At 41.8% G+C, this 15993-nt stretch overlaps 1 protein-coding gene across 1 annotated transcript in view; it reads left to right on the forward strand.

The window, feature by feature from the left end:
- Nucleotides 1-1339: 1339 nt before the first annotated feature.
- LOC134344771 (endothelin-converting enzyme-like 1) overlaps nucleotides 1340-15993 on the forward strand; it is a 112940-nt gene continuing 98286 nt past the window's right edge. The window contains exon 1 of the mRNA XM_063044859.1: nucleotides 1340-2263. Within this exon, the coding sequence (XP_062900929.1) occupies nucleotides 1496-2263 (768 nt within the window). The 5' untranslated portion in view covers nucleotides 1340-1495. The remainder of the gene's footprint in view (nucleotides 2264-15993) is intronic.

Genomic DNA, 15993 nt, shown 5'->3' on the forward strand with positions numbered 1-15993 from the left:
ATTATCAGCAAATTACAATCTTGTGCATTTTTGCAATAAAATATTAAGTATTGTTTATTACCTGATGTTAATTATTTTATGGGCATGTACTGATTGACCATCATTGCAAAATCCAATCCCAAACCACAGAACCTGAGTACCAGTTTACCTGTCGCTGAAATCGCCACGAACTTGTCTGTCTCTGCGTCCAGTCACAGGAACAAGAGGTGAACTTGGTCCACGCACGTGACTTCAATTGTTGGTCAGCAACAGCGATGACGTCATTATGACATCTCGCTTTGCTCGAGAGAGGATCCCAAATCCAAGGAGAGGGAATCCTTTAACCCAACGGTCACGCTTCTGAAAGCTGGTTTCGTTCGCAAAGCACGATTGATGTGAATTGTAAATACACGTTTCGAGACTTTGCTATCAAGGCTTAGTCGAAAACCTATTTTATTTGCAAATGCTGCTAGCTGTAACCAGTTATTAATGCCAGTTAAATGATAACCCGTCCCCTTGGATCACTGATGGTGGTCTCGCTTAAATCAAGGCATAGTCAATTAACCAGAAACAATTAGCGCGACTACAATCTCGAGCGTTATGAATAATGCATGCCATTTTCATAATTACAGCTACAGATTGATTTTCAACTAAGTGCCTCCAAAACAATAGGTGGCTGGAAGCTGTAAAGTTTTCTATGATGTACTTACTACACAGTTGATATTCCATGAAATGCCCTAGAAGAACAAACATACTGTATTATATATGTGAAGAACATAGGTTTTGCTATTTGTTGATAATTATGGTAGATTTAACGGCGTGTTACATCAATTTATTGTAACCAGTTTGTAATGCGCCGTGGAATTGTCACCCAAGCATCCATTGGTGAGATATACATATGTATATCCCACACGGGTCAATGTGAAGGGTATTCCGCCCGAGAACCCCGTAGCTGACGTCTAACCCTAGTACCTTTCCTGAGTAAAAAAAACTTAGTATTTTTAAAAATATTTTGCGCATACTTTAATCAAAAGCCTAATCAATTCTTTCAAATTGTAAGAATGCTTTCACTCCCTGTCAGGTTGCTTTCAAATCTAAATTGTCTGTGCCGTCAGCACTGAACGCCTAACGTGAAAAATTTCGCTCGCAATTTAAACGTGTGCAGTTCATCCTGGTATTACATTTACAGGCTCCTGTACGGGCGATGTTGTTGTCTTTTCTCTCGCTATGACGTGGAGTCGGGGGAAATGGGACGTTGGTTGAAATTAACGGGAAAGTGAACGGCCGTCAATCATTGCGAACAGTACTTAACTGGGCTGCGCAGAGAGCTCTCGCAGGTACTCCTCGTCCAGCCCAGCTCTCAAACCACCTGGGTTCATTCCTACAGCCTGGCGAATCTACACTGCGGGTGCAGCTACACCACTAAAGGAACAGCGATGTGCTCTTAAGACAACTCAGTTCTCTTATTTCCCGACTAGCTCGAGCGAGACTTTATTGATGTAGTTTCTGTAAAACTATGGAGAAGACTTATTCTCTGACAGCTCATTACGACGAGTTTCAGGAAGTTAAGTACGTTAATAAATTTAGCTCAGGGACTCTGCACAATGGTCTAAACCTGCACCTCAGTTCTCGGAAGAATGACAAGAACGGCAAAAGTAGAAAGCGTGACTCAAGATGGAGCAGGCGGGAAATCTGTCTGCTTTCGGGTTTAGTCTTTGCCACCGGGCTCTGCATCATACTGGCGAGCATGCTGGTTCTCAAGTACATCGCGACTGGACAAGACAACCTCTGTCGGGAGGACTGTATCCGCAAGAAGTCCTTCACTAGAGCGGCCAGGCTGATTGCGAGTAATATCGACCCCACCATTGACCCCTGCAAAGACTTTTACACTTTCTCGTGCGGAGGGTGGCTGAGGAGACACGGAATTCCCGAGGATAAACTCAGTTACGGGACGGTCACTACCATTATCGAGCAGAACGAAGTAAAACTTCAACGGCTCCTACTGCAGCCGGTGAAAAGACATTACAGGCGGTCTGCCGAGAGGAAGGTCAAGCAGTTTTACAAGTCTTGCATCAACCTGAGGGAGATAGACCGGCTCGGAGCTAAACCTATGTTGGAGATTATTGAAGACTGCGGGGGCTGGGATGTCATTGGGACTTGGAACAGCGCGGAGTGGAATTTTGGCGAACTTTTGTATAAATCTCAAGGAGTGTACAGCACAGCGGCTTTCTTCTCTTTGAGCGTGAACGTGGATGATAAAAATTCTTCACGGAATGTGATCAGAGTAAGTCTTCTGAAGTTTGGATAAAGACGATGGAAAGCTGGCGTACTCTGTGCTGGCTGTTTTTCCCGCCCTATAGAATCAATTCATATGACATACATTAGGTAATTAATTGCATGACACGGGCCTATATTTAACAATTGGTACCCGATGGCTTAGCTTAATGAATATACACATAGGATTCATGATGTCTCGGTACCCGAATGGATGAATTTCTTTGTTGGGGCGGTAGTCCATCACTGCAGAGCGCGCGGGATAACTAGTTAAACAGACGATAGGAAAAGACAAAGGCTTGCCCACTTCCATGAAGCATTCGACTGCAGCCTAAGAACAAAAGGCACTGAAATTGGTGATCTCGAAATTGCTGACTTCATGGACCACTAAACTATCTCACCATTTCAATACGACCTGTGGGAATGTGAGAAGTTACTCAGAGACCGACATATCCCTCACAGACATATAAGGGATATGCCTGTGATTCACGATGCAGGAGACCTGCCTGGGGCGCGTCCATAGGCAGGGACGGTGACAACTCTCTTTCCCTCTCAGTGTCATGCAGCTCTGTCATTGCACCTGGACGGAATGTAATTATTTTTGTGAACTAACAGTGTAGCAAAATAGTAATTCTCCAACAAAATAACACAGAACTTTGTGGAGTCAGCACATAGTTATAAGTAAATTAAAAGATCGGTTTCATAATTTACACACAGATTCTTTTATTAGCAGCGCCATGTATGTCACAGACATGGGGTCCAACGCAATATCTGCTGAGGTATTTTGCAGTGAATTAACTTAACCTGTCCTTTACTGAGTGAATTTTTTTGTGACATACTATTTTTGTGCAAACCTTCAGAAGTTAAATCCTCAACTTCCTCAATTGTTACAGAAGCTGGACTTCTCCTTTGATTGACATTAAAATTACTATCCAACTGTGGCTAATCCTTGCTTCTGTTTGCTGAATGATACCAACTCTTCGAAGCACAAATTCTGTTGAGGAAATAGCCTTTCACTTGAGCCCATCGAAAGTTCTGTCCGTTCTCCGGACCTGCTTGTTAATCTTTCCTCAGTGGCCTTGTTGAAGAACAACCATTCTTTTTATTACCTTTTACGACCGTGATTTTTCACCTTCTGAAGTAAATCTCTTGCCACTTGTCCCGGAGGCTGTGTAACTCTGGTCTATCCCCGTCTGGGATGTCCTCCAGAAACACCATTTTCATTCATCTCCGTACTGCAGCTGACTTCAGTCTCTTTCCCTCGGACTAAAAAGTCTCCCTTCAGTTGAGCATCACCCAGACGGAGAGAAAGTCTGATGCGAGCTCAAACGTATCAGAATACTTTCCCTAACTATTACAACCTTTTCTCACGGTTACTTTCCTTTATTCTTATCTCATAAAAATGTCTCCTTGCCATTTATAGAAGGCAGACCCTTGAAAATAGTTTATAATGTCACTGTTAACTGAATCTGTGGGGGTACCTTGTTTTAAATGCATCTTTTCTACATTTTAATGCAGAGATAAAGTATACCAAAGCCTAGAAAGTGAGTTAGTAGTAAAATAAATTAGAAAAATAGAAGTGTGATGCAAACTGAAAATCACATTGAAATTCATTTGCTATTAAAACTGTTGCATTCGCTAGCTGTAAGATATTAGTGTTGGAGCATCTGAATCTGCCAGGTCTCATGGTGAGGTATAATCAAGGCTGGATTTTGGAAAGAAAAGTTTGAATCCCACCATAGCAATTACTAAGTTAAATGCGAGTAATCAAATACATTTTGGGGGGGAGAAAGCTACGATCAGGAATGGTAATGTGAAATTATCAGATTGCCATTTAATCCCACAGGGAAGTAGATATACTACTCTTACCCGATTTGTCCTTCATGTGACTCCATACACACCAGTGTACCTGGTCCTTAACCACCTCCTGAACTGGCTCAGAAAAGATGTTAATGATAGACAATAAGTTCAACTGTTGCCATCAATTTCAGAAGATATGAAAAGCTAAGATACCATCCAAGGATAAGGAAGAATTTGAAGCCAAAGTCTTTTGTGCCTTTAGAAAATTTATAGAAAAAAAATAGGAATAAAATTGTTCTAAGCAAATAAAAGCAAACTAAAACCTGAATAATTGGTATTTATTCAGCACTTTTCATAATTTCACTGCACCCAAGAGCTTCTGGGATATCCCAAGGCCATGAAGGGAGATGCATAAATACATGTATTTTCCTCTTAATGCTCACTGTGTGAGAGACAGGAATGGTCCACTAAGCAAACCTCTAAATTTTTCAGCAACTAGAACACTCTGCTCATCCTGCCAACATATCCATAACATATTCCCCACAAATCCTCCTCTAAAACCTTTACCATCTTTGTGTGCTCTATAACATCCTTCCTCTTCCTCGGTTTGGAGATACTGTGCAAGGGACAGTGAATGCTGGCAGGCACCTTTACCCAATCTGCCATTGTAGCCAGGATCTCTTGGTGGCCAGCCATTTTAATTCCACTTTTTATTCCCACACCAACATGTCCGTCCATAGCCTCCTTCACTGCCAGCCTGAGTCCAGGCACAAATTAGAGGCCATGTTCTGCCTTGGTAGCCTCCAGACTGATTGCATGAACATCTATTTCTGTGACTTCAGGTAACCACTCCCCTTTGTCCTTGCCTTTTGATCTTTCCTGATTCCACCAGTCCTCACGTCATTTCCACCCTCTGCTTTCGCTCACCTGCCTATCACCTCCTTCTCCCCATTTCATTGTGATCCACCAATCACCCACCAGATCTTGCTTTACTCCCCCCCCCCCAACATTTTTATTCCGGCTATCTCCCCTCTTTCTTTCCAGTCCTGATGAATAGTATCAACCTGAAACTTTGACTGTTCATTCTCCTTCATATGTTGTCTGACCGGTTGAATTCCTCCAGCATCTTTTGTGTGGTCATTCACATTTTGATGTGACTTTGAACTAACCTCTGTTTTACCACAACAAATTGGTAGCACTCAACACAATTATAATTTGGGACATGTGCAAATGCACATAAACTCCCACAAATTGTGCTATAATGATAATCTAAGTGGTATTTTGAGGGATTTTGATTAGCAGACAAATGGGCACAGCTCTGGTCTTTGTCAAAATAGTCTTGTGGAATCATTTATATTCATTCATGAGGAAAATTAATTTTACTGAATTTACTGATTCAGTATTATATTTACTGATTATAAAATTATGTATACAAATGTCAAGGGCAGGATGTGCCTTATGAACCTGATTGAATTATTTGAGAATGTAACAAAACACATTAATGAAGATATATCAGTGGATATAGTGTATATGGATTTCATTAAGGCATTTGATAAAGTTCCCCATGCCAGGCTCATTCAGAAAGTAAGGAGGCATGGGATCCAAGGAGACCTTGCTTTGTGGATCCAGAATTGGCTTACTCACAGAAGGCAAAGGGTGGTTATAGATGATTCATATTCTGTATGGAGGTTGGTGACCAGTGGTGTTCCATAGGGATCTCTTCTGGGACCCCTCCTCTATGTGATTTTTATAAATGACCTGGATGACAAAGTAGAAGGGAGGGTTAGTAAGTTCGCTGATAACACAAAGGTTGGAGGTGTTATGGATAGTCCAGAAGGGTGTCAGAAGTTACAGTGGGACATCGATATGATGCAGAATTGGGCTGAGAAATGGCAGATGGAGTTCAACCCAGATAAGTGTGAAGAGGTTCATTTTGGAAGGTCATATCTGAAGGCAGAATATAATATAAATGGTAAGACTCTTGGCAGTGTGGAGGATCAGAGATCTTGGGGTCCATGTCAATAGAACACTCAAAGCTGCTGCGCAGGTTGACAGTGTTGTTAAGAAGGAGTATGGAGTATGGCCTTCATCAACTGTGGGATTGAGTTCAAGAGCCGTGAGGTAATGTTACAGCTGTATAAGACCTTGGTCAAAACCCACTTGGAGTATAGTGTTCAGTTCTGGTTACTTCACTGCAGGAAGGTATGTGGAAACTATAGAAAGAGTGCAGAGGAGATTTACAAGGATGTTGCCTGGATTGGAGAGTGTGCCTTATGAGAATAGGTTGAGTGAACTTGGCTTTTTCTCCTTCGTGTGACGGAGGATGAGAGGTGACCTGATAGAGGTGTATAAGATGATGAGAGCCATTGATCATGTGGCTAGCCAGAGGCTTTTTCCCAAGGCTGAAATGGCTAACACAAAGGGGCATAGTTTTAAGGTGCTTAGAACTAGGTACGGGGGGGGGGGAAGTCAGGGGTAAGTTTTTCACACAGAGAGTGGTGAGTGCATGGAATGCACTGCCAGTGAAGGTGGTGGAGACGGATGCAGTAGGGTCTTTTAAGGGACTATTAGGTACATGGAGCTTAGAAAAATAGAGGGCTATGCGGTGGGGCAATTCTAGGGTAGGATACATGGTCAGCACAACATTGTGGGCTGAAGGACCTGTAATGTGTTGTAGATTTCTATGTTCTATTTCTTAATGAATTAAATCCCTGATGCATGGACCAAGGAACCAATAGTCATGTCACTGGGCACCAATAATCATAAAAATTAATGATTTTCATCGGAAAATTTCTGCTTTGGGCACTGATATTGCATCCAAATAATAAAACCCTGGGAAAACTTTTGCTCTCTTCAACTCTAATCAAGACAATTGTTCTGGATATGAAAGCTGACAAGGTTATTGTCTTGCCACAATGAGCTGTATGACCCTGAACATAAAGTTTATCAGCTTTGCACTGTCAGTATTTTCCTTATGGCTGTGAAAGCTGCATCATGTACTCCAAGCAGAAAGCAAACAATTCCCTCTTTCACTGTCTCAGCAAAGTTCACACAGTCACTTGAGGTCAATGGACAACTAACAGCAAAATCCTTGAGAACCAAGTAATATCCTTGAAAACCAGTCTACAATTGATGCAGATTCTAATGGCTGCATGCAGACTTTGCTGCTATGGAGATGTAGAGAGAATCCCTCCATTATCAGCTGAAATTTGTGCTTTACAAAGTTCAATGTAAATTTATTATCAAAATATATATATGTCACTATAGACAAACCTGAGATTCATTTTCTTGTGAGCAAAGTCGATAAATCCATAATAGAATAATAATGGTAATAAAATGAATGAAAAACCGTACCAGCTGAGCATTCAATTTGTGTGCAAAAGACAATGAACTGTGCAAATACAAAAAGAAAGAAAGAATAATAAATAAATAATCAATGAATATTGAGAACATGAGGCAAAGAGTCCTTGAAAGTGAGTCCATAGGTTGTGGGAACAGTTCAGTGATGGGGCAAGTGAAGTTGAGCAAGGTTATCCCGTTTGGTTCAAGAGCCTGATGGTTGAGGGGTAATAACTGTTCCTGAACCTGACGGTGTGGGACCTGAGGCTCCTGTACCTTTCTCCTGATGGCAACAGTGAGAAGAGAGCATAATCTGGATGGTGGGGGTCCCTGAAGGTGGATGGATCTTCCTTGTGGCAACACTCTGTGTAGATGTCCTCAGTGGTGGGCAGGGCTTCACCTGTGATGGACTGGGCCATATTCACTACCTTTTGTAGGATTTTCCATTCAAGGGCATTGGCAGGAAAGAAACTTTTGCAGAGGAAGTTCCAATGAGCTGATAAATTCAAGAAACATTCTGAGAAATTTCAGATTATCATTGACAACTGTTAAACAGGACACAAAACCACTCTGTTGAAAGAAGCTATGTCAGAGCTGCTGTACTCATCATTGAGTGTCGCCAAAGAGACCAGACTGAAAACTATAGTTAAGCCCGCAAACTAGATGTATTTCAGCTCACTGAATGGATCAGTAATCACTTTGAGTTAAATAGCTTGCTATCTTTGGCCTTTTCTCCCTCGTCCTCTGACTGACTTGCTAGTATCCTTTCATCTGAAAGATGTTCAACAGAATCAGAATCAGGTTTAATATCTCTGGCATATGTCGTGAAATTTGTTAACTTTGTGGCAACAGTGCAATGCAATACGTGGTAATATATAATACAGAACATAGAACATAGAATAGTACAGCACAGTACAGGCCCTTTGGCCCACAATGTTGTGCCGACCCTCAGACCCTGCCTCCCATATAACCCCCATCTTAAATTCCTCCATATACCTGTCTAGTAGTCTCTTAAACTTCACTAGTGTATCTGCCTCCACCACTGACTCAGGCAGTGCGTTCCACGCACCAACCACTCTCTGAGTAAAAAACCTTCCTCTAATATCCCCCTTGAACTTCCCACCCCTTACCTTAAAGCCATGTCCTCTTGTACTGAGCAGTGTTGTCCTGCGGAAGAGGTGCTGGCTATCCACTCTAACTATTCCTCTTATTTATATATTATATATTATTTATATATTATTGAAAATATATATATATGTAGTTAAGTTAAATAAGTGTAAAAGCAGAAATAAAAAAAGTAGTGAGGCAGTGTTCATGGGATTATTGTCCATTCAGAAATCAGATGGCAGAGGGAAAGAGGCTGTTCCTGAATCATTGAGTGTGTGCCTTCAGCTTCTGTATCTCTTCCTGATGGTAACAGTGAGAAGGTAGCATGTCCTGGGTGGTGGGGGTCCTTAATGATGGACGTTGCCTTCCTGAGGGATGCTTCTTGAAGATTTCTTGGATACGTCAGAGGAGCTGACTAATCTTACAACTTTCTGCAATATACTTTGATCTCGCGCAGTAGCAACTACCCCCCCCCCACTATACCAGACGGTGATGTATCCAGTCAGAATGCTCTGCATGGTGCATCTGCAGAAGTTTTCGAGTGACTTAGGTGACAAACCAAATATTCCTCAAACTCCTGATGAAATATAGCTGCTATCTCGCCGTCTTTATAGCTGCATCAATACGAGGGGTGATTGATAAGCTTGTGGCCTAAGGTGGAAGGAGATGAGTTATTAACTTCAAACTTTCTGCATAATCACTCAAAGAGTTGATCTGCATGTGCATGTAACGAGAGCTGTATAACACATCTCCTTCTACCTTAGGCCACAAACTTATCAATCACCCATCTGTGGACAATTTCTGGAGGTCCAAGATCCGTGTGCTCCACGATCGCTGGACTAAGTGTGTAAACGCAGGAGGGGACTATGTTGAAAAAGAAATGTGCTAGGTTCTCTAAAATTGACTCCTTCGACCTTAGGCCACGAACTTATCAATCACCCCTCGTATGTTGCGACCAGGCTAGGTCCTCAGAGATCTTGTCACTCAGGAACTTGAAATTGCCCACTCTTTCTATTTCCGATCCTTCTATGAGGACTGGTGTGAGTTTCCTCAACTTAATCTTCCTGAAGTCCACAATCAGCTCTTTGGTTTTCCTGACGTCGAGTGCAAGGTTGTTGTGGTGACACCACTCAACTAGTTGGTCTATCTTGTTCTTGTACACCTTCTTATCACTATCTGAGATGCTGCCAACAATGGTTGTATCATCAGCATGTTTATAGATGGTATTTGAGCTATGCCTAGCCACACAGTCATGGGTGTGGAGAGAGTAGAGCAGTGGACTAAGCACACATCCCTGAGTTGCACCAGGGTCAATTGTCAGTGAGGTGAAGATGGTATTTCCAATCCGCACAGATTGTGGTTCTCCGGTTAGGAAGTCGGGATCCAGTTGCAGAGGGAGGTACAGTCTTCATATGGTAGTGAAATTAGAAGGAAATTGGCAAAGTTATTATTTAAAATCTTCCTTGGCCAAGGTTTACAATCCAGTCTTAAATCTTCAACTTTCATTTAACACAAATTGATTCAGTTCTCTCTAATGTGACCTATCTACATGACTTCTTATTCCCCTGATCTTTCCTCAATATCCTGAAATTAATTTACCTCAAATTAGAGTTCCCTCTAAGCTGCTCTGGAAGTTAATAGGATTGCTAAGAAGTCATCTGGTGTGTTGGCCTTCATCAGTCAGGGGACTGAATTTAGAATTTATTTAAATCTTACATCCATCCCACAATGTGATGGAGTAAAATTCTTTGCGTTATGGCTCTGATGCAATGTATAGACATGTGAATTTAAAGGTCTAATGGTTTGTAGAAAGAAGCTGTCCCGTAGCCTGTTGGTCCTGGCTTTAATGCTGCGGTACCATTTGCCAGACAGAAGCAGCTGAAACAGTTTACGGTTGGGGTGACTGGTGTCCATGATGCTCTTCTTGGCCTTCTTTCTGCACCTGCTGCTGTAAATGTCCTCAGTGGAGGGAAGCTCACATCCACGGATGCGCTGGGCTGTCCAGCGATCAAGGTTGGTGCAGTTCCCGTACCAGGCAGTGATACAGTCAGTCAGGGTGCTATCGATAGTGCCCCTTAGAAGGTCTTGAGGATGTGGGGGCTCACGTCGAACTTCTTCAGTTGCCTGAGGTGGAAGAGATGCTGTTGTGCTTTTTTTTGCCACAAAGCCAGTGTGTACAGTCCAGGTGAGGTCATCGGTGATGTGTATACTGAGGAACTTGAAACTACTCACCCTCTCAGCTGCAGACCCATTGATGTTGATCAGGCCGAGCCTATCTCTGTTTCTCCTGTAATCCACAATCAGCTCTTTTGTTTTTTGTATATTCAAAGAGGGATTGTTATCTTGGCATCACTGTGTCAGCGTGTCAACCTCTCCGCTGTAGGCTGTCTCATTACAGCTAGAACTAAGGCTGATCGAAGTCGTGGCATGAGCAGGTTTGAGCTGTGTGAGGCAGCACAGTCGTGGGTGTAAAGGGAGTAGAGAAGGGGACTCAGGGCACAATCCTGGGGGGAACCTGTGTTGAGGGTCAGAGGGGCAGAGGAGAGGGGGCCCATCCTTACCATCTGTCGGCAATCTGATAGGAAGTCTAGGATCCAGCTGCACAAAGTACGCAAGGAATTCCGGAGCCATGAGGTAATACAAAACCCTAGATAGATCACACTTGGAATATTGCGTTCAGTTCTGGTCACCTCATTACAGGAAGGTTGAGAATTGCAGAGAAGATTTACCATGATGTTGCCTAGACTAGAGGGCATGTATTATGAAGATAGATTGAGCAAACTCGGCTTTTCTCTTTGGAGTGGAGGAAGATGAGTGGTGATGTGATAAATGTGTACAAGATGATCAAAGGCACAGAGAAAGTGGTTAGCCAGCAACTTTTTCCCAGGGCAGAAATGGCTAATACAAGTGGGCATAACTTTAAGGTGATTGGAGGAAAGTATAGTGGTGGGGGATGGGGGTAAGTTCTTTACACAGAGGGTGGTGGGGATGTGCAGCACCCTGCCAGGGGTGGTAGTGGAGCCAGCTACAGTAGCGGGGTTTAAGAAACTCTTTCATAGGTACAACGGGTGAGAGGAAAATGGAGAGTCATGTAAGCTGGATTGATCTTAGAGCAGGTTAAATGGTTGGCACATCATGTGGAGAAGGGCCTGTACTATGCTGTATGTTCTATGTTCAAATGCTTACCATTTCATTTTAAAAGGCTTTATTTCTACTCCCCTGAGAACAGAGAGTTAAAAATCATAACCAACCTTCATTTCCTTCTTTCCCATACAATGCCTTGGTTATTATTTTGAATGTGCATCCTTGGCCTTCCACTAATGAAACATTTAGCTTATCAAAGCCCGTCATGGGTACATCCCTACAAATCTCCTCTCAACCTTCTTTCTGCTAAAGAGGACAACCCCAGATTGTCCCCTCTAATTTTGTAGTGGAAGCTTTTAACCACGGCACCTCCCTGCACCTCTTCTGAGGACGTTCACAGTCTTTTGAAAGCAATATGATCAGAATTGAATGCAATATCCAGTTGTGAGCTGGTGGATTACAGTTTGATGTAACAGCTTTTGTATTCAGTGTCAATATTTATGAAGTCTATAATTCCATTGGCTTTACTAATGGTCTCTTAGTCTAGTCGCTCCATTCTTGCACACCTTTTTGGAACTGTACCGCTTAGAGTGTATAATGGTTCAACCATACAGCTCATCCCAGAGTCTCCACTGTAGATAGATTTACTTGGCTTGGCTTAACTTCATTCCATGTCGACGCTGAATTTTGAGCACTCTAAACCAACTACTTAAAAATGCCATTGTTATTTCATGGAACCTACTAACCCTGTGCCATCAGCTTGCAATCATTGTACTCTCTGTGCAGTTTGACATCAGCAAGACAATTTCAGATCCTTCAGCTTTGTTTCTTTCAATGGTCCAGTCTCTAATGATTGTAGCTTGCTCCTCCTCCCAAATAATCAAAACATTCTCCTGTCATGCAGAGGATCATCATGTTGACCCAGCAGTGAATGAAACATCACAGAGCCAGTCTTGTGCACCTCATGAGAGACATTTTACAGCATGGTAGGTGGCAGCTGGGAGTAGCTCATTCACCATTTACCTCAGCTGATGGACAGATCTTGAAAAATATGCAAATATGAGGAGAGTTAAAGCAAGAAATCAGGTCTTTCGGACTATTCTCTGAGCTTTTTTCCCCCATATTCCCAAATTTATTCAATTACATGAGGTCCCTTGAAAGGAGAATGCCTAATGTATTATCCTGGGGGATTGTATGATTGTTACATGGGGGAGGGATGAAGATTTAATGTGGAGATTTCACTCATTCTACTCCTGCAGTGTCTGCAAAGTAACTCTTAAAGCAGTTTATCCATGATGGAGTACAGGGAAAATTCCTGGTCCATTTCAATGGTTTCCGAAGTAAAATTCCTCCCCTACCCTTTAGATCTGCACTTCCTAATGATCCACTGGAGCAAGTTTTTGATGTTAGTTATTTACTGTATATCAGAGGCACTCTGATATATGCAGTAAGACCAAGGAGCTGACTGTGGACCTCAGGAAGGGCAAGATGAGGGAACACGAAACCAATCCTCACAGAGGGATCAGAAACAGAGAGAGTGAGCAGTTTCAAGTTCCTGGGTGTCAATGGCTCTGAGGGTCTAACCTGGTCCCAACCTATTGCTGCAGCTATAAAGAAGGCAAGACAGTGGCTATATTTCATCAGGAGTTTGAGGAAATTTGGCTTGTCACCTAAAATAATCAAAAACTTCTACAGATGTACTGTGGAGAGCATTCTGACGGGCTGCATCATTGTCTGGTATGGTGGATGGTGCTACTGCACAGGATTGAAGTAAGCTGCAGGGAGTTATAAAATTAGTTAGCTCCTTCATAGACACTAGCCTCCGTAGTATCCAACAGCTCTTCAAGGAGTGGTGTCTCAGAAAGGCAGCGTCCATTATTAAGGACCCTAGCACCCAGGGCGTGCCCTTTTCTCACTGTTACCATCAGGTAGGAGGTACAGAAGCCTGAAGGCACACACTCAGTGATTCAGGAACAGCTTCTTTCTGTCTGCCATCCGATTCCTAAAAGGGCATTGAACCCATGAACACTATTTCACTACTTCTTAAAAAATTCAGTTTTTGCACTACGTATCTTAATTTACCTATTTAATATAATATATATACTTACTGTAATCCAGTTTCTTTCCCTATATGCTGGGGTGGGGTTCTGAATTGGATGATCAGCCATGATCATAATAAATGGCGGTGCAGGCTCGAAGGGCCGAATGGCCTACTCCTGCACCTATTTTCTATGTTTCTATGTTTCTATATTTATCAGGTATTACATTGTGCTACTGCCGCAAAGTTAACATTTTTCACAACGTATGCCGGTGATATTAAACCTGATTCTGATATTTAATGACTCCCAACACAACACTCTCGGAAGGTCAGATTTGAGGGCAGATTGCAGGATCCTTAGCAGTGTGGAGGAACAGTCGGCCCTTGGGATCCACGTACATAGATCCCTGAAAGGTACACCTCAAGATGAGATTGTGGTTGACAGGTTAAAGGGTTGGCACAACATCATGGGCTGAATGGCCTGTACTGTGCTGCATGTTGTATGTTCTAATTGTAAACTTGCTGGATCATCAGTTTTAAAAATGACTTAAATGACTGGAGGAAAATTTCTGTGATGGTAATGGGGGCTGGGGAGAACGAATTACAGTATAACTGGCAAGTACAAATTCTGATGCATAAAGCTTTTTAGTAAATAATCTGAGAAATGTTTAAAGACACTGGAGACTTGTGAACAAACATAAGGCTAATTAACACTGGTTTGGATATTGGTGAGGATGGTGAGATATAATTGCAATAATGTTAGAATTGAATAATAGAAATTAAATTCCATTGTAGAGCAATTTATGTGGTATTCTTGGATTCCAGCCCATTCTCTACTAAGTCTCTTGGACTAATCAAGGTTAAAAATCATTGTAATCATCTTGTGCGGTTAATCGAACAAAATCAAAAAGCGTAATTCCCTTCACTTTATATAAGGAAATTTTAATTGGTTCTTGTCTGACAACAACACTAATAAAAGACGAATTGTTAATAAATCCCCGCACTTGTTTGCTTCACGAACGTGATGAAAGTCCCTGTGTGCTTAAAACAAAATATGGTTCATGTGAATGCCTGTCTGAAGTGGTTTGAAATGTCAATTTGGCCGGTCCTCAAAGACAGTTGCACACCAGTTGTTCTCTGTTGTTTCTGCCTAAGTGCATCTCTTCACAATTTTCTGTATTAAATTTCATCAGCCACTTACCTACCCACTCTGCCAGCCGATCTGTGTCACTTTGCAGTCAATTATCATCTCCTCACTGTTTGCTCACTCATTCTTCTGCACTCCGAAACCTGAGAAAATGATCAGTGCTGTAAGAAGGGTGGTTTGTCTTTTGACTGAAAGGTTAAACCCAGATGTTAGCTTCCTACTCTGGCAAATGTACCACAGCACCACTTAATAAAAAGAAGATGATCTGTTGGTCAATAATTATCTTTTAATCAACACGTTTTTTCACCAGCAATAGATTACCTGTTGATTCCCTGCGTGGTGTTTAAGGGACACAGTCTGTAATTAGCTGCTGCATTTGACATAAAACAACTGAGAGTATTATTTAAAAAAACAGTAATGAATTGTCTGTCGGTGGTTTAGACTTTTCAAAGGATATGGCGACTACTTTATGAATTTAATTATCTCTGATTGTCTGCATCTTTAACATTATATGCACTTATATAATATATAAATTTACTGGGCTCTATTTAAAATATTTTGACTAAGACAATAAGTCACAACAGCAGAATTAGGCCATTCGGCCCATTGAGTCTGCTCTGCCATTCCATCTGCTGATTTATTATCCCTCTCAACCCCATTCTCAAATCTTCTCCCCATAACCTTTGACAATCTTACAAATCAAGAACCTGTCAACTTCCGCTTTAAATACTGTATACCCACTTTAGGTACATTTGTCAAATTTCAGGGTTTGTTATGATGTTTTCATGAGAATTTGGGGAAATTATCCAGGCTTTTCAGGAAGTTGGTTAGTGATCATGAACAGCTAAGTTGCTAAGGAGACACTTAGATTTTTTTCCCCTTGTGGATGGCAATCAAAAGATTCAGTAATCGATAACACCTTCCACCTGTGAACATACACATACAGATGTGACGTATATAGATACAATCAAACAGATTTTTGATACAGCATGTTACAAATTTATCATGCAGCAGAAGACAGAATAAGTAACAAAGACATTGCCAGATTTATTTCAGTCAGGTAAGACAACATGCAGACATGGGGAAGGATTTTTTTCTTTATTCATTACAGGCTGTGTACTTTGCTGCCAATGCTGTCATTTATTGTTCATTCCTGAATTAGGCAATTGGACCCTAAATTGAAGAGGATATTAAGAGTAAACAATTTAAAGAAAATGGCAGAATA

This window comes from Mobula hypostoma, chromosome 4 (assembly GCF_963921235.1).
Source record: "Mobula hypostoma chromosome 4, sMobHyp1.1, whole genome shotgun sequence".
NCBI classification, from domain to species: domain Eukaryota; kingdom Metazoa; phylum Chordata; class Chondrichthyes; order Myliobatiformes; family Myliobatidae; genus Mobula; species Mobula hypostoma.